The sequence below is a fragment of the Anopheles ziemanni genome, chromosome 2 (genome assembly GCF_943734765.1).
Source record: "Anopheles ziemanni chromosome 2, idAnoZiCoDA_A2_x.2, whole genome shotgun sequence".
Taxonomy (NCBI): Eukaryota; Metazoa; Arthropoda; class Insecta; order Diptera; family Culicidae; genus Anopheles; species Anopheles ziemanni.
Window position 1 is genome coordinate 94207924 of NC_080705.1, and position 16195 is coordinate 94224118.

The following is a 16195-nucleotide window of genomic DNA, read 5'->3' on the forward strand; positions in this document are numbered from 1 at the left end:
TGCGTTCGTGGAGGGGAAAACAAAAGAAAATCGAAGTGACACTAAGCGCGAAGCAAACCGTGAGCCGTGTTTTTGGGTGGCAGAAGGTGTGAAAAGCAACTCCCATCGGTAGCAAAGGCCTTACGGTAGCGCGACGGGCTGTTAACAGCTGAAAACCCCCTCCATCGAAGTGAGATAAGAGTTTTCAGGGACGTCCCCATCAACAGAGGGAGCCCGCGAACCATTACCCGGACCGAAGACTTGGCAACAAACGAAGCAAACGACCGGAGGAGCGATGGCGGCGGCAGCTTGTTCTACGACAGTCACGCCCGGGGGTGGCAGCAGCAGCCTTGGGGGAGGTGGCGGAGGCGGTGTGCCCAGCATAAGCACGGGTGGAGGAAGCGGCGGAGGAAGCAGCAGCAGCGGAAGCAGTAAGTATGCGGCTATCTTTTCCCCCTACATTTTCATGTTTGATGTTTACCTCCTGGCGCGACAAAACACGCATCCTCGCGCTTTGAAAGGATGATGTCAACCTTGCTTGTGTGTGTGTTGTTTTGGGGGAAAAGCTCCCTGTACGTGTGGCAGGGTTTGTGTCTCCACTCCCAGCGAAACACAAACTGTCCACACGGTAAGCGCTTTTCCGCACGCCACCGGCGTTCAGCAGCATTTCCCCTGGAGGGGCAAAATTGATAATTAATATTTCACGAATGTTGAATGACTTCGGCCCATTGAGGTTCTCCTCTTTACGGTAACGTCTAGCCATCAGCTCCATCCATTCCGCATTCCTTTCCTCTGTTCAACGAACATTTAATCAAAAATAAATCTTTGGTATAAGCGTCTAGGCCAGGCCGTTTGGTGCTCAGGTTTGTTTCTTTCGTTGGATCCTTCGTCATGGCCGGTTGACCGCAATTAATTGTTGTGTAAAAATAGCCCAAATCGGTATGAGTCGAACATCAGTTGGGTGGAGAAAGGTCGACAACAGCCAAAACAAAAAAAAATGATCAAAGAACTTTCATTGATGAACATCGTTCAAATATTAATAATCTGGAAAAGGGAAATTGCTGTTGTTTGTAGCAACAAGGTTAGTATTTCCGGTGGGTATAAAACCTACAACAACATGTTGGCTCTTTCCAAACCGAAAGTGGAATTTGGAGTGGAAGTGAGTGTCGACCCTCCATAGTATCGTTCCTATGGAACTTTATAGTAGTTTTTTGGAAGCCAATAGAGGTCTCAAACCCTAGTCACTGCTCTGAAAGTGGTGTAACAACGCATAAAATATGAGATATTGACTATCAAGGGAACCATTTTACACACTCCACTAGGGACATTTCCCCGGACTAGGGATTTCCGAGATAAATAGTGAACTACTATCATATACTACGGCCACTGTCGATGTCTAACTCCTTCCGGCTGACAGCCATGACACAAAGTCGAGCGATAATGCGGGGTTAGGGATTTTCCCACCCGAGCATAATTAAATACCGCTCGACGCAACACGTTCTCGAGGCGGGAAAAGCCATCGTCTAGCGGATCTCCACCGACCCAGGGACTAAATTGAATGTTCATGTACGATGGAGCGCCGCAAGCGCAATTACCACAAGCTGATTAGGAAAAGTCGAACGTTGGACCTGATGCAATGAATAATGGATCGGAGAAAAGCTAGCCGGCAAAAGGTCCTGGTGGCGTATGTGTGTGTGTGTGTGTGGTTCGGGAATGAGTCAACCTTTAATCCTTTTCCAATGTTTAATCCTACCAAGAGAGATGGTTTAGATTTCATTGACTAAATTGAACATGGCACAATGTGTCTATGTGTGTTGGGACACATTGTGTCGGAGACATTTTCCTCATTCCATATTTTAACGGTTAGGTACTCCAGTAAACGAATCATGTGGTCGATATAAAATTGAAAATTGTGTGAAAATTCTTAAACTATGGCGAGCCATAGCATGATGAATGATTCCTATACTTTAAATTTTCACACGAAAATTTATGTTCACGTGCCACGGAAATAAAGGATATGATACAAAAACCAAACTAGAAGATACTTCACACACTTTTCTGGATCCCCAATTTCCAACGACTATCAACGCGCTAGCGGGGAGTGGATGCTCTCATCCATAATTCCACACTCTAATCGCAAATTCGAGTGACACGTGGGGTGGTGGTGCCTGCCTACCTGCTTACCTTTTGGTCATATCACTTCATCCATTATTCATCGTACGCCATAACAACAGCGCCTCCTGTTTAATAACATCATGCCGAGCGCGCCGCCGCTTTTCCATACTTTTTAATGGCCAAGTCTCGCCTTTCTGTCGCTCGCGTGCTGCCGTGCCATCGGGTAAGGGCAGGACATCGAGACCTCCCACGAGTCATCGTGTCATTTCATTACCTCCATCCGTCAGTTCATTTTCCGGCTCACCTTCGGCTCGTTTCCCTTTGGGAAGTGTACATATTACACTCGTGATGATTCGCAAAAAAGAAGTATCGAAATCAAACGATCTGAACGAACGCAACAGTTGAGAATGGGGTCGGGTTGGTACTCATAATATTGTCCCTGTGTGCATCCAACAAATCCATCATCCACTTTCACGTGACGCAAGAAGGTAAACGCTTCTCACCTCAAACCCATTGGATTTGGACGCCCTTGGCAATGAATTTTTCAACAGGACACGCCACGGCTGGAATGCTTGTGTCGAGGGAGAACCCCGGAGATGGGGTGGTGATGCAGTCGGTCCCGAAATTTTCCCGCCCATAAACATACGAATTGGTCGTCCAATGGAACCACATGCATGCGTCCGTTTGAGCGGAAGGTCCCTCGAAATCTTCGCTAACGACACGCTCGGGTGTTTCCCTGGCGCTGGAAGCTACATAATTTATAGGTCCCATATCCCCCCCCCCCCCCCCCCCCTCCATCACCTCTTCCTCCTTCTCCCACTTTTTGATGCTCCCCACGGGGATTCGAGAGCATAGGTTCGCAATTTGCCCACGCGAACCCAAGCAGGCGGATGCAGCACATGATCCTTCCGCCGGCTGAGCGGATAAATGGAAAACGTGTAACCCAACACCATACATCATCGGTCGGCATCGAGCATCGGTCTCTCTTCATGGAAATGACTTTTCGCCCCCTCCGACCGTAAGCTTAAGCCTCCACGAGTCTAGATGTCGAGATGATGTTTTCCTTTCTTTACCTTTTCCTTTTTTTTTTGTGCAAATCGAATGGCGAAGATTGGAAATCTAATTCAATTTAAGTAACCGATCGATCGCCCGCCTGGCCGTACAGCCTCTTTCGTATTGTGAAAGTACAATGCCATTGAATGGGAGAAAAGAAACCAACACGTTTTGGTGGCAGTGGGAAAATCGATCATAATCAATGTTGACGAAGAATAAAACGTTGGTACATAAAGCAAAAAGAGTTAATAACAGAGATGACAAACAGGAGCATGAAGCCGTTTCGTTCATATGTTATTGTTGAGCGATGTTGAAAAAACACTCAACACTACAAACTATCTTCAAAGTGCAATAGTTGCATCTCTATACCTCATTAACCTACATTTGGATTTTCTAAAAACAATGGAATAATAAAATAACGATACGAAAAACAGGTGCGCTCATCATTAGAGTAATATAATGCTTGTGATAGTACTTCCCTCGTACCACTGGTATACGGGTCAGTTATCTGCTGCTTCGTGTGCCATTGTAAGTTGCATCTAACAATATGCATTTCAAAACGAACTTCACGTTCGATTGCATGGTTGGTTAAAATCTTTCGCTTCGACACCCGCCCGTTGCGGCAAATGTAAACGCCATTGGCCTAAGTTCGGTTTATGTCGAACTGAACCTTCCCTTGAATGTTTCCCATTTCGTCCCAGTTTTCGAGCACACAGCATGAGTGCACTTCCGGGATTTTATCTGTTTCCGATGGCACCGTTGCACGGTAGTTTCGCCAATCGAAGAATAAGAGGGCCAGGTCTTCCGCCACGATGGCCTTGTACTATGCATGGTTTTCTCTACCATTCCGTCCTTGACCATGGATTCGATGGCGCCAAAATGCAATTATTACTCTCCAACGGCGACGTGAGAATGGTTGGAGAGTTTTCTCGCGCGCACTGATATCAAGTGCAAATTTTCCCCCCCTTCGCGAGGAACTGCATGATTTATGTTTGCACTTCCATTATGTTTTTATGAGATTTTCTATAGTTTCTTCTTTATTATTGCATTCCTTTTATGATGCAATATCCTTCCTTCTGTTTCTGCATTAATATTTGCTTTTCGTTCATCTGTGTGCATCCACCATTCGGTTTGCTCCAAAATGCTCCATAAATTTATCACCTGAGCTCGTACACGTACCACTGTGCACAGCCGGCAACAGCAGCGCCAATTTTCCAAACAGCGGAAATTTCGGAAAGCAGCGCCGGCCAGAAAAACGCCGGTTCCTGGCGGCGGTTTTCTCAGTTTTTCCACGACCGTCGAGGTGTAAACACGACGCGGTAGTTAGTCTCGTGGCCATCGTGGCGAGCTGCTGCTATACCGTGTGTATGTGTGCCAGTCGGTGTGCGGTGTTGTGCAGTGTGTGCAGGAGAACACTGTGAATCTCCAGCGTGTAAGAGTGCCGGGGCAGAGAAGCATCCAATTTTAATTGGATTTCACGTGACCATCGGCAGCGGAAGAACATGAAATATCATAATAGCATCCCCAGAGTAGATCAATAAAAACCACCAAGAGTGGGGTATACTGTAAGTGTGGCATATAATGGAATTATCATCATTAGAAGACGATTACATTTCCTCTGAAGTCATTAGATGTCGCAAGCAAAGGGAACATTTACTCCACCGAACTATGCAAGTCACAAAGCAGCGTGTTTCACTTCGACTTTCTTAACGATTTTTACATATAATGTATCGAAAAGAAGTATTTGAAAGCGCTTCAACAATAGGCTTTATTTATCTTCCACGGTGTATTTGTAAAGGTATTATGTGGTTTCCAATTAGTCTTCCACGAACCCACGGGATTCTTCAAAACACGACTCGAATGGTTGAATCGGATGTTGAATTTATGCTCCGAACTGTAAAGCGCGTTTAATATTTGCACATTTCCTCCCATTCGCTTCCGGGCAAGAAGATAAAAACATTAAAGCCTCGATTTCAGATCTGATTAAATGAAACGAAACAAAATAATTTACAATGTTCTCCCAGGAGGGTCAATTTTTATTCCGATTTCCCGATTTCATGGCCCATTTCATCGGCGTTCGTTCCGGTTGGGTTTTGTTTGTCGCGCGAGCATTGGATTATGTTGCTCGGCTCCGCTGACAATCTTCTCGCCTTTTTTCCGATCTGTTTCCTTTTGTTTGTAGGAATAATATTTTACCCGACAGTTAAGACCTTAAGGACCTCGCCGAATCTAATGCCGGGTGCGCTGCTTTGCGAAAACCCACTGCCCAGCAGCAAGCGATGCTTCATGCCGGAAGCAGGAACGAAACGGCAAAACGGTCAGCATCTTAAAGCGAATCTCTTTTTAGGTTAGTGCGATTTTCGCTCTCCACTTTGACCTTTTGATGCTGGATGCTGCCGTTATCGTGGACAGTTTGCGTACGTGAAATATTCGTCGCCAAATATCAAAACACACACACATGCATACACGGCATGCAGCAGTAGAGTATTTTGTTGGAGAGGAGGAAAAGCGATGAAAAAGCAGTTTTTCGCCGGTTCTGTGTTGGGGGCATACGGGAGGTCCATAAAGCCCGCCCATCATTTGTAGCAGCCAGAAAAGATCGTCCGTTTCATCGTCCGATGATGATTACAATTCCGTCCGGATTCCGTCGTGTTTCTGACACTCCCCCCTCCACCCCGCTCTTTTGGGGTAACCCACAAATTCACCCCGGAAAACCGGGTTGGCCAACGACGTCACAAAAACGCCGGTGACGGAAAACTGTGCAACCCCACATGCATGGCGGTTAATCCTGGGGTTAGTTTGGGGTACAAAAACACAAACAGACGTTCTTTTACTGTAATGTTTACTCACCGAAGCAAGGTTTTGTGGTCTCTCGTTCCGGCGGTGTTTATTTTTGTCGCTTATGGCGTTAAGGAAAGGAAAGTTAGCGCCAGTGAGCTGAGAAAATTCGTATCGCATGCTGTACTTTTATGCTCTGCCCGCTGACATTTTCCTTTTTTTTCCTCCAATTGAAACACAAGTTCGAAAAACCCTTCGGAAGAAGACTCGTCCTAAGTGTTGGCCGTAGCGTTTTCCCAGACAGTGCGGCCACTTTTCTGCGTACGAAATATACACCACAAAGCAAAGAAGTTAATCCGCACTTCCCAGCATTGCAACACTGTCTTATCAGATTCACCCAGTTTGGCGAACAGATCGGCTTTGGATTGTTATTGTTTTTCTTCTTCTGACCACTAAGCGACTGGCCGCTGGCTGGTGTCTAATAAATTGGATAGGAAAACCGCTATGAAGTCGGGGATATTGGTGGAAAATTGGCGGTCGCTGCCGCCGCTTTCTCACACTTCATTATTTACTCCGCACGAAAGTGGACGAATGATTTATGATCGAAGGTCCTAGAGAGCGCGGAGGACCAGTTTTTGATACTTCTTACACTTTCCTTGATTAGAACTCGTGGGTCGGAGGGTTTTTCACGCCTTATCATCACCGAGAAGATGGCCTTTCGGACGCCCCGAGGTATATGGAGTTGGAAGGACCAAATACCATACCTTTTCGGTAGGACAGCAGAATCGTAATCTTTGCACAAACACAATCGAAACTTTTTCGCTCAAAACGAAGCATAAAACAGCAGCTGACCAACGGGACATTGCCTGCCGACATTAACCTTTCCGTTCGCCGGACATTTTAGCATTTTGTTACGTATTTTCCTTCGCCGGTTGCGGAACGGCTCCGGGGGGAATTGTTGGGGTCCATCCTGGGGTATTATTTGCGAAGTTTAGCACTTTCCATTTCACTTTCCGGCTATCGAGATTCTAATTTATTGAATTTATTATTTTCAGACTTGAAGTAGATCGATTGAATTTTTTACGAATTTTACGAATGCAAAACGTCACGTTTACTGTTTGTTGCTTGCTTTCGAATTTGCACACAAGGAAAAACGCTGCGACCAGGCCACTCTCCCATTTTATGTCTTCTTTTTAGTTTCACTAATCAAAGGGTCGATTGTTGGACCGTTTTACACTAATTTGTCTTGTAATCAACCTTTACATGATAACCTTCGAAGTGGGTTAGATTTCCTGTTTAAACAGATTGGCGTCTCAATTTGCCGGATACTCGAACCGAAACCCTGATCCATTCATCCTTTCAGCTTTGGGGTTAACAACGTTGAGGCAACGGGAATTTGCAAACCCTCGGTAGTTGTTTGTTTGGGTCTGACACGTTGGACATCCGCCATACCTTTCGATGTTTATGTTGTATCCTTCCAATGTCGGTTTTTGCGACGACAGACCTTTGAAGTTGTGCCACAGGTTCCTTTTCAGATTTTTGAGTCTGACTTTAGATATTTTAACGCCGATGTGTTATTTGTCACCCGACCCTTACCAAATTGAATACAGTCGAGGGTTCGTCAAAGTTCAACGAACAACTTAAAAAAGTTTTATCCGGTTGACCCTTTTTCGCAAATGGTCGAGAATTACTATTGCTTTTTTGTGGCCCTCCCTGGGGATACGGCAAACCCAAAAATACCGTCACTTCGAGTGATGACTCCCTCCGGCCATAATTCACCCATCGTGTTCATTCACGCCGCCCTTGCCGCACGTCGGGGATTCTGGTGGAGGCAAGCGATGATGGAAACAGAAAGAGGAACACTTTCTTGTACGGACCACTAATTTCGCCTAAGTGCGATTTGATTACCTTACCCGTCACAGGTCGCTTACGCCAAGTCACCTCGGTAAGCTTTGCGATGGCGTAGTTTTATTCCTCCTGACGAAAAGTTATTAGACAAGACTTAAGCTACTTGCCTAACAAGAATACCCTTTCTTACGCCACGATTCCTTGGAGCAAATTTTCACCTGTTACATAATTAAAAATACTCCCGAGCCCAAAAGGCTCGAGCATCCCACGTTGTAATTATGTACCTGATTAAGGGCACAATGTCCTGCCCATTTGAATGAACGCGGCAGTGGCGAGGTGGAAGGGCCATAAACGTCCTCTCAGGCGTGCTAAAATAAGCACTCCACTAACCGCAAATGAAGGCATGGAGTTGCAGTTTCATTCGGCCGGAAAGCAAAACGACACAAACACATGCTGAAGGCCGCATGTATGACACACGCAGGAAGGGCCCATTTCCCGGCCCGGTTTAAAGTTGTTCGAGAGCACACTGTGGTGGAACACTGCTTTTAAAACGCCAGAAAGTTACTCTTCTGCTCAATTGCATCGTACGTGCAGGAGCCTCGTTGGAACGGCTGGTTGAAGCAAAAAGTTGGTCCAGCACGAAATTGTTGTTTATGTTGAAAGTTCACCCAATGTTTTATAAAAGTTTCCTCTTTCGATCATATGCTCTCTTTACATAGTTTCACCTGAATCACCAAATATCCAACGGTGGATATGAATACGAACAAGCAATTTTCCTTTGAATCAGAAAAAGAAAATTTATCATTGCGTACTTAAAATAAATTCTGAAACGGTCGACCAATCACCGTTCAAACAATAACATTGAAAAAGGAAACGAATAACTTCACCTGAGCGGTCCATTTCCATCCTTCCACGTTTGTCTGTTGCCACCTGTTGCGGCCGTACGCCTCCATTATGAATTCCTGCCAATAGATTATACGATTTTACACCCCCCCCTTTCGACGTTCTGCTTTCGTCAACAATCGGCCAAAAATGGAGGGAGAAAGCAAGGCTGGCATTTGATAATTAAAAATAAACACTGCGCACTAGTATTGTTGCGTCAAGAAAGCAGCGAACGCGGCAACACCAACAGCTGGGTCCTGTATCTCTGCAGTTTCATCTCAAATAAACAGCGTTAGCGGGAAAGATTTCACGATCACGGCTCCGCCGGGGCTCCGTATTTTCCTTCAACCGCGGGAAAGTTTTCTCCTTCGGTCGATTTTAAATCGTTCCGAAACCCATTTCCTGCTCAACCCTCGACCTTTGAGGGAAAGCGCAGGCAGCAAACGTTGGGGGTTTTTGCATGCTTCAAAAGTTGGAACGATTTGAAGCAATCGAGTTTCCAACGTGGTGGGCGCGCCAAAGCTCCAAGATGTTATATTGCCTCGGCAGGAAGTCGGTTTTTCCGACAAACTGAAAATTTTGCCCGGCATTATTGAACTTTACCCTCAATTTGGCCTCGACGTGCAAATGCAAGAAGTTTGTTCCTTAGAGGGGGGCACTTTTGCTTAGCGAAGTCATTCAATATTTGTGAGAAGCATTAAGCATTAGAATTATTTATCAGGATTTAAAATATTACAAGGAACAAACGCAAGCATTATTTTAAGTAGTTTGTAGAGTTTGTAGAAAGCTAAGCTAGAGTCCTTCGCTCTACTTCAAAATGCCTGATTATGACTTTCCTTAATTATATGTATGCTTGCTGGTCTGCAACCTTCTTCTGCCTTCGCTCGCAATAAAAAAAAACATGCGCACAAACATAAAACACACACCCACACGTACGTTACGTGGTGGTTCGAAATTCGCCATCCTCACCTCTGTAGAACGTTCTCGACTGAATTTAGAATCCAAATGCTCCTCGTTGCGGAAACACCTGAGTAAGTCGGCCTCGGAGCTCAGTTGCAACGACTGCGGCGGCTCGGGAGACTCGCCGCAATCCTCGCCCCAGCGCGCCCGCTCCGCCAATGTGCCCACGATACCGGCCGGTGTGATCCAGCGAACACACGGTTTCTTCAACACACTCAGGGTAGGTGGCATGGTGGCAGCAAGTTGAACAGCGATGTCTAATTATGTTATCCCGTCCTGCAACGATGTCGTGTCCCTCCACAGCATCGTTGGTCGCGTGGAAGAAGCAAGGAGCGCCTAAGAGGATCCCTGGGTCAAGAGCTCGAGGTTCGTCGGGACAGCCAGAGTGACTACGCGGCCGACAACAGTTCCGCCGAACACAGCAGCTCCGCGACGCCCCATCAATCGCCCCGCCATCGGGCGCAAACCCTCGGCGACTCTCCGTTGGCCAAGGCCACCGATAGGAATGCGGCCATGAGTGGCACTGGAGCAACCGCATCCGAGGGCATATCGTCCTCCGCCGTGGCCAGCGTGCTGAAGGTGCTGACGACGAAGGCTGAAGTCGAACCGGCGAGTGCCATCCCCGGCCCGAGTGGTCTGACGATTGGTGGACTGGCGAAGGTTTCGGAGTCCCCCGGACCGAGTACGGCGTCGGTCCTCAGTCCGGCCGACGAGCAGCAGAGGCGACGCGAGACGCAGCTTAGGCAACATTCGTTCTTCCAGCTCCGGGTGCACCTCATCAGCGGCCATGGACTGGTGGCAATGGACAAGAGTGGTAAGAGGGCAGGTTGGACTTCAGTTCCACCGGGTGTTGTTGTAAAAGAAATCCACTCGTTTTTACATAGGCACAAGCGATCCCTACGTCAAGTTTAAAGTGGGTGGCCGACTCCTCTACAAATCCAAAACAGTCCACAAAGACCTCAATCCACTGTGGGACGAAACGTTCATCGTACCAGTGGAAGATCCGTTTCAGCCAATAATAATCAAGGTTAGTTAGAACCCTCGGATGAAACAACCCTTCGAGTTCTAACATTGTGGAAAACTTGTAGGTGTTTGACTACGATTGGGGCCTCCAGGATGACTTTATGGGCTCGGCGAAGCTGCACCTCACGTCACTGGAGCTTAATCGAGCCGAGGATCTTACCATTAAGCTCGAGGACGCACAAAGAGCATCGAAGGATCTCGGCGAGATCAAACTGACTGTCACACTGTGGCCAAAGACGCAGGAGGACAAAGAACAAGTGAGAATACCTCCATCCTACAAGTATTACATTGATCGTGTTCGAATCTTTAACTGCATTTTCAATCAAGCGAATTGCCGAAGATGCTTCTTGCTTTATTCTTGCTGCTGAGTGTTCTCATCTCAACACTGCCGCACTCTGTCTCTATTGTTTTCGCTTGCCCTTGTGTATCTCTGCGCCGTCTGTCTGTGTCTATTCTGTCTTATGTTTTTGTTTAATTTCTGCTCTATCCAATGCACCACCACCACCACCATCCGTCCATTTTCCGGTTTCCGTTCATGCTCGAAAGTACTTTCAGCGCAATCCGAAGCTTGCCGACGCATCCCGCCGACTCAAGTCGCAGATCTGGAGCTCGGTCGTCACGATCGTGCTGATCGAAGCCAAAGGACTCCCACCGGATGCCGAGAGTGGGCTGAACGATATTTACGTTAGATTTAGGTAGGCTAGCAAAACTGCTTCTTTGAAGTGAACTCGTAGTTGACCTGCTAACTTTTGGTTCCTTCCTTAGGCTAGGAAATGAGAAGTACAAGTCGAAAGCGTCCTACCGAGCGAGATGGTTAGAGCAGTTCGATCTACATCTCTTCGACGACGATCAGCTGTTGGAGGTGATAGTCTGCGGCAAGTACAACACGTACGGCAAATGTACCATCGACCTAAGGAGCCTAGAGCGGGAACGTACCCATGGCATCTGGCAACCGCTGGAGGAGTGTCCGGGTGAGGTCCACATCATGCTCACCATCAGCGGGACGACGGCTTCGGAAACAATCACCGATCTGACCGCGTACAAGGAGGACTCCAAAGAACGAGCGGTCACACAGAGTCGCTACGTAAGTCGGCTTCAGAGCGACTGCGAGTGTTCCGTTCAGTAACATCGCGTTTTGTTGCAGATTTGGCACAAGTCACTGCAGAACATGCGGGACATCGGACACCTCACGGTGAAGGTGTTTGGGGCAACGGGACTCGCTGCGGCGGACATCGGTGGCAAATCGGATCCATTCGTCGTGCTGGAGCTGATCAATGCCCGACTCCAGACGCAAACGGAGTACAAAACTCTAACGCCGAACTGGAATAAAATTTTCACCTTGTAAGAAGATCGCCGCGAGCAAAGAATCAGCCGGGTACTAATGAACAAATACTTCCTTTTCTGCCCTCACACTCTCTCTCTCTCTCTCTTCTGCTCCTTCCGTCCATATTGATTCCCATGGAGAACCGTGCAGTAATGTGAAAGACATGTCGTCGGTGCTGGAAATCACCGTCTACGACGAAGACCGGGACCACAAGGTAGAGTTTCTCGGGAAGGTCAACATACCGCTGCTCCGGATACGCAACGGCGAGAAGCGTTGGTACGCGCTGAAGGACAAGAAGATGTACACCCGTGCCAAAGGAACGCAGCCACAGGTAAGGGATGGGCTCACTTATTCTTTTATTCTTTTCGTTTCCCGTCAATCCCGAGAGATACACAGCCTGATTTCCTTTGTCGTGGAAATTTTCACCTCTACATTAAACGTGGGAACTCTAAAGTGTCGGCATTCTTGAGCGTGTTTTATGACTAAAGGAAAATAAATAAATACCTCACCCGCACCCTCCTCTTTCAATTAGATTCTGCTGGAAATGACGGTCGTGTGGAACAAGCTGCGGGCGGCTCTGCGCGTTCTGGAACCGAAGGAGGAGAAGCTGGTGCAGCAAGAGGCAAAGTTTAAACGGCAGCTCTTCCTACGTAACGTCACCCGACTCAAGGCTGTCATCATGTACTTCATCGAAGTGGGCCAGTTCGTGCAGTGAGTATTCAGTTAACGATCTTTTTTCAATTGGGAAGTACGAGGAACGTCGATAGTCAGGAATCGTCTCTCGAGGTGTGAACGAGGAACGTGTTGGAATATTTCTCCACCGGGATTTTCCAATAAAAATAACATTCCATTGATGGCTCTTCTGGTGCGATTTCTTGACTGAATGAAAATAGCAGTTAAAGAAATCAAATGCCATTATAGTTCCCCGGTGGACTACTTTAACGAATCTGACAAGTATGAAGGCCAGGTGAACGGTTTCTACTAATCAGGTTGGAGGCGGAGGAGGAGTTTATAATATCAGTATGCCTCAAAGGTAAAATTGTGGGGAATCCTTTTATGAGCTGGCATGACTAAAGCAAGTCATTACCCTAGAAAAGAAAAGGAAATGTTTCATTCCATCCATCTGTTTGACGATGAGATTTCCACATTTTATCTTACGTCAACGCTTACGGAGGTTCCTTTAATGGAGGCGCCTGGTGGCTTAAAGCAGCTGTAAAAGGAAATCCTTTCACAACGACTATTAACGAACACCCAAACACGAGTTTCCGCTGGAAGCAAATCATGTTACTATTTTCGTCTTCGTCCACAGGAGCTGCTTCGAATGGGAATCCCCGATTCGGTCGTTCATAGCGCTAGTGCTGTGGGTTTGCGGTTGCATTTGGTTCGATATTTCCACCATTCCGGCCGTCGCCCTGCTGTACCTGTTGAAGTAAGTAGCCGATGTTTTTTTTCGTTTTTTGTGCGTCTGTTTTCTCGAAAGGGAAAACTTATCGCTCGCATCTCAAGATCCTACGAGGGCAAGCGAATTATTTATGCATCACGATTGAATGCTCAACTTTCTCCTTTCTTTGGTTTCTATAGAAATTGGTTAATTCGATGGCTAACCGGAAGCTCATCGCAGTCGACGGCGGACGAATACGACGTTGCCAGTGACGACGAGGATGAGGAAGACAAGGAAAAGGTTCGTTGGTTCGTTCACAATTAGTCACATGAATCGCAAAAGATGTGGGCGGGAAGAAAATGTGCCCAGACGTTTATGCTTTAATCGTGATTTGTGTTTGTGTTTCCGTGTCTTCTATTGTTGTAAACATCATTTTATCCTACCATGGATGCAGGAGGAAAAGAAGACCATCAAAGAGCGGCTGCAGGCAATACAGGAGGTATCGCAGAGCGTACAGAACACAATCGGATTCCTAGCGTCGTTGGGTGAGAGTGTTAAAAAGTAAGCATCAGGCGTGTTTCCTGTGTTTTACAAACATCAGCATGACTTTGAATTTTCCATTTCCTCTTCCAGCACATTTAATTTCTCCGTACCGGAACTCAGCTGGCTGACGGCATTGTTGCTTTTGGCCGCTTGCCTGGTGCTTCACTACGTCCCGATCCGGGTGCTATTGCTGCTGTGGGGTTTGGTGAAGTTCAGTCGACGCATCATACGGCCGCACACTGTTCCCAACAATGAAGTGCTGGATCTACTTTCACGTGTGCCTGATGATGAAGAAATCGTAAGTTACAAAACGTTTACCAAAGCAATGGTCCTTTTCATCTCACACACCTGCATTATTTTTCTCTTTTTAGATTATGTGGCGTGAACTGCCGCTTCATTCAACACCCGAACTGGCTCGCCGGGATCCGCGAAAGAAGCATAAAGTGTCGTAATGTTACCAAACTACCCTAAGGCGCTACTTTAGGGACAATCTCAAAAAAGCCCTGCACGTTAGCAAGGCGAAACCGAACGCGAAGGACGTGTAACAAAGGAAAACTTACTGTAAATGGCGATCAAACTCGGCATCCTGCGCTCTCTCATTGCTTCTAATGGACTAGGGTTTACAATATTTTCTCCAGTTACTGCAAGAGCTACTAAAATTCTAATTCTTCCATACTTCATCACCATAGAAAAAAACGTTAAGCATAGACTTCTTAGCTTTATCCAATGAAGAAGTACGAACGAAGAGAATCGTGCTCCGTAGGCATTTACCATCTGTTACATTTCACTCTACAAGTTCTTCGCAACATCTAGCTATAGGAAAAGCAAATCTGCATACCACAGAGTCAACCAAAATGTAAACAATACAATCGAGGAGGGAAACCGAACAAAGCAGAGGAAAAGTAATCATAAATATCGTAACAGAGAGTATCATGGCGAGAGGAAATCATGTAATTCAAGCATCATGCATTAAGAACACTAGACCAACAGCCACTTAAACAGAACTTTAACTCGTATTTCCATACCCGAAATCTTCCCGAAATGACACACTCTAGAGTCTAGACTGTCGTAGTGTCGAGAGCTAAATACAGACGAGGTACCCTCGAATCTCGTTTCGGCTCTTTGAGGAATTCTTCAGGAAATGTAGTGAAATGTATCCCGAACTCAACCACAAGATGTCAACCCCATTCACGTCCTCCCAGCTCGATCCTTTCCATACTTTTCCACTTCAAGAAAAAAAAACCAAATTCACGCATCGATCCATCGGTGGAAGCGTTTCCTCGATAAATTCCGTCCAATTGTAGAAAAATATCGACGAACAGAAGAGCTCGGTTGTTGAAAAAGAATTATCATAAAAAAGTCGTAGCGCGGCGTTCGCATAAGCTGTCTTTGCAATTATTTTACGCTTTAGAATACATAGAGTCCCAAGAAATGGCGTTAGAATGTTCGAATAACGCAATGCAAGTGAGAAAAGACAGTACCACTTATCAAAGAACCATATTTTTGGTGAACGTTGCTTCTATGAGCTGGAATATGAATAAGAAAAGTACTGCAAGAGTACTAAGTGGAGTGGTTAGCAGGGAGGTTCCTTATAATGACGATAGTCTCAACTATAACTGAATCAGCAACTAACAAGCAAAACATGCCGACCTCAGCATGAAGGGGCTTAGAACAAATTGCATTACACAACAGCCACAGTTACGGAAGCGCGCCAACAGTCTGTTTAACATTCGCCCTTGCCTTGGGCAAACCAGTTATGCTTGCTCTTTTATTATATTGCTCTTTGTATGAATTAGTCTCTCAAACGAAGCACACTAGCATAGATTAACATTAAAAACAGAATTTTCATATTTGAAGCACGAAGTTTTGCATCATGCTCGTCGTATAACTGTGTGCACTCAAAAGACACAACGTTTCGTAACAACTTGTAGTTCGTTGTATTAAATTGATAGCACTATTGAGCAGCTACATTGCATTTGGTAAAGTTTTAGCCGTATTCGCATCAATTCAATGAGTACCTTCTGCACAGGTTATGCTTACGTTTCGCACCACCTTAAGCGCACGTGAGTTAAGTTTGTGTAATTGTGATTGTCGTCAAAAATGATTATTGCCTTAAAATACGAATTATGCCCTAGATTATGTTGCATCGTTTGAAAGTATGAAAAAACACGAAACCAAAACGGAAAACAAGAGAATAACTAAGATTGAACTCGATACACACCCGAATAAGCACGAATGGAGGAGTTTTATTAACAGAAGCTTAGAAAATCATTTTCTACAATTCGTGTAAGCACAAATCTCACTGCATT

The 16195-nt window shown here is 46.1% G+C and overlaps 1 protein-coding gene across 1 annotated transcript; it reads left to right on the top strand.

Annotated features, from left to right (window-relative positions):
• The first annotated feature begins 274 nt into the window (after positions 1 to 274).
• LOC131280947 (multiple C2 and transmembrane domain-containing protein) lies at positions 275 to 14338 on the top strand. Its single transcript, XM_058310192.1, has 15 exons — positions 275 to 410; positions 9633 to 9835; positions 9919 to 10429; positions 10500 to 10642; positions 10704 to 10895; positions 11185 to 11333; positions 11404 to 11722; positions 11783 to 11979; positions 12113 to 12293; positions 12495 to 12673; positions 13272 to 13391; positions 13544 to 13643; positions 13798 to 13904; positions 13977 to 14184; positions 14258 to 14338. The coding sequence occupies exons 1-15, from the start codon at positions 275 to 277 to the stop codon at positions 14336 to 14338; spliced, it is 2826 nt and encodes a 941-aa protein (XP_058166175.1).
• Positions 14339 to 16195: the final 1857 nt, after the last annotated feature.

Bases quoted from the DNA above. Each gene is read 5' to 3' on its own strand.
- LOC131280947 (XM_058310192.1), top strand. From the start codon at position 275: ATGGCGGCGGCAGCTTGTTCTACGACAGTCACGCCCGGGGGTGGCAGC. The intron at 10,430-10,499 runs GTAAGAGGGCAG...GTTTTTACATAG, and splicing joins GGTGGCAATGGACAAGAGTG to GCACAAGCGATCCCTACGTC. The intron at 11,334-11,403 runs GTAGGCTAGCAA...TTCCTTCCTTAG, and splicing joins GATATTTACGTTAGATTTAG to GCTAGGAAATGAGAAGTACA.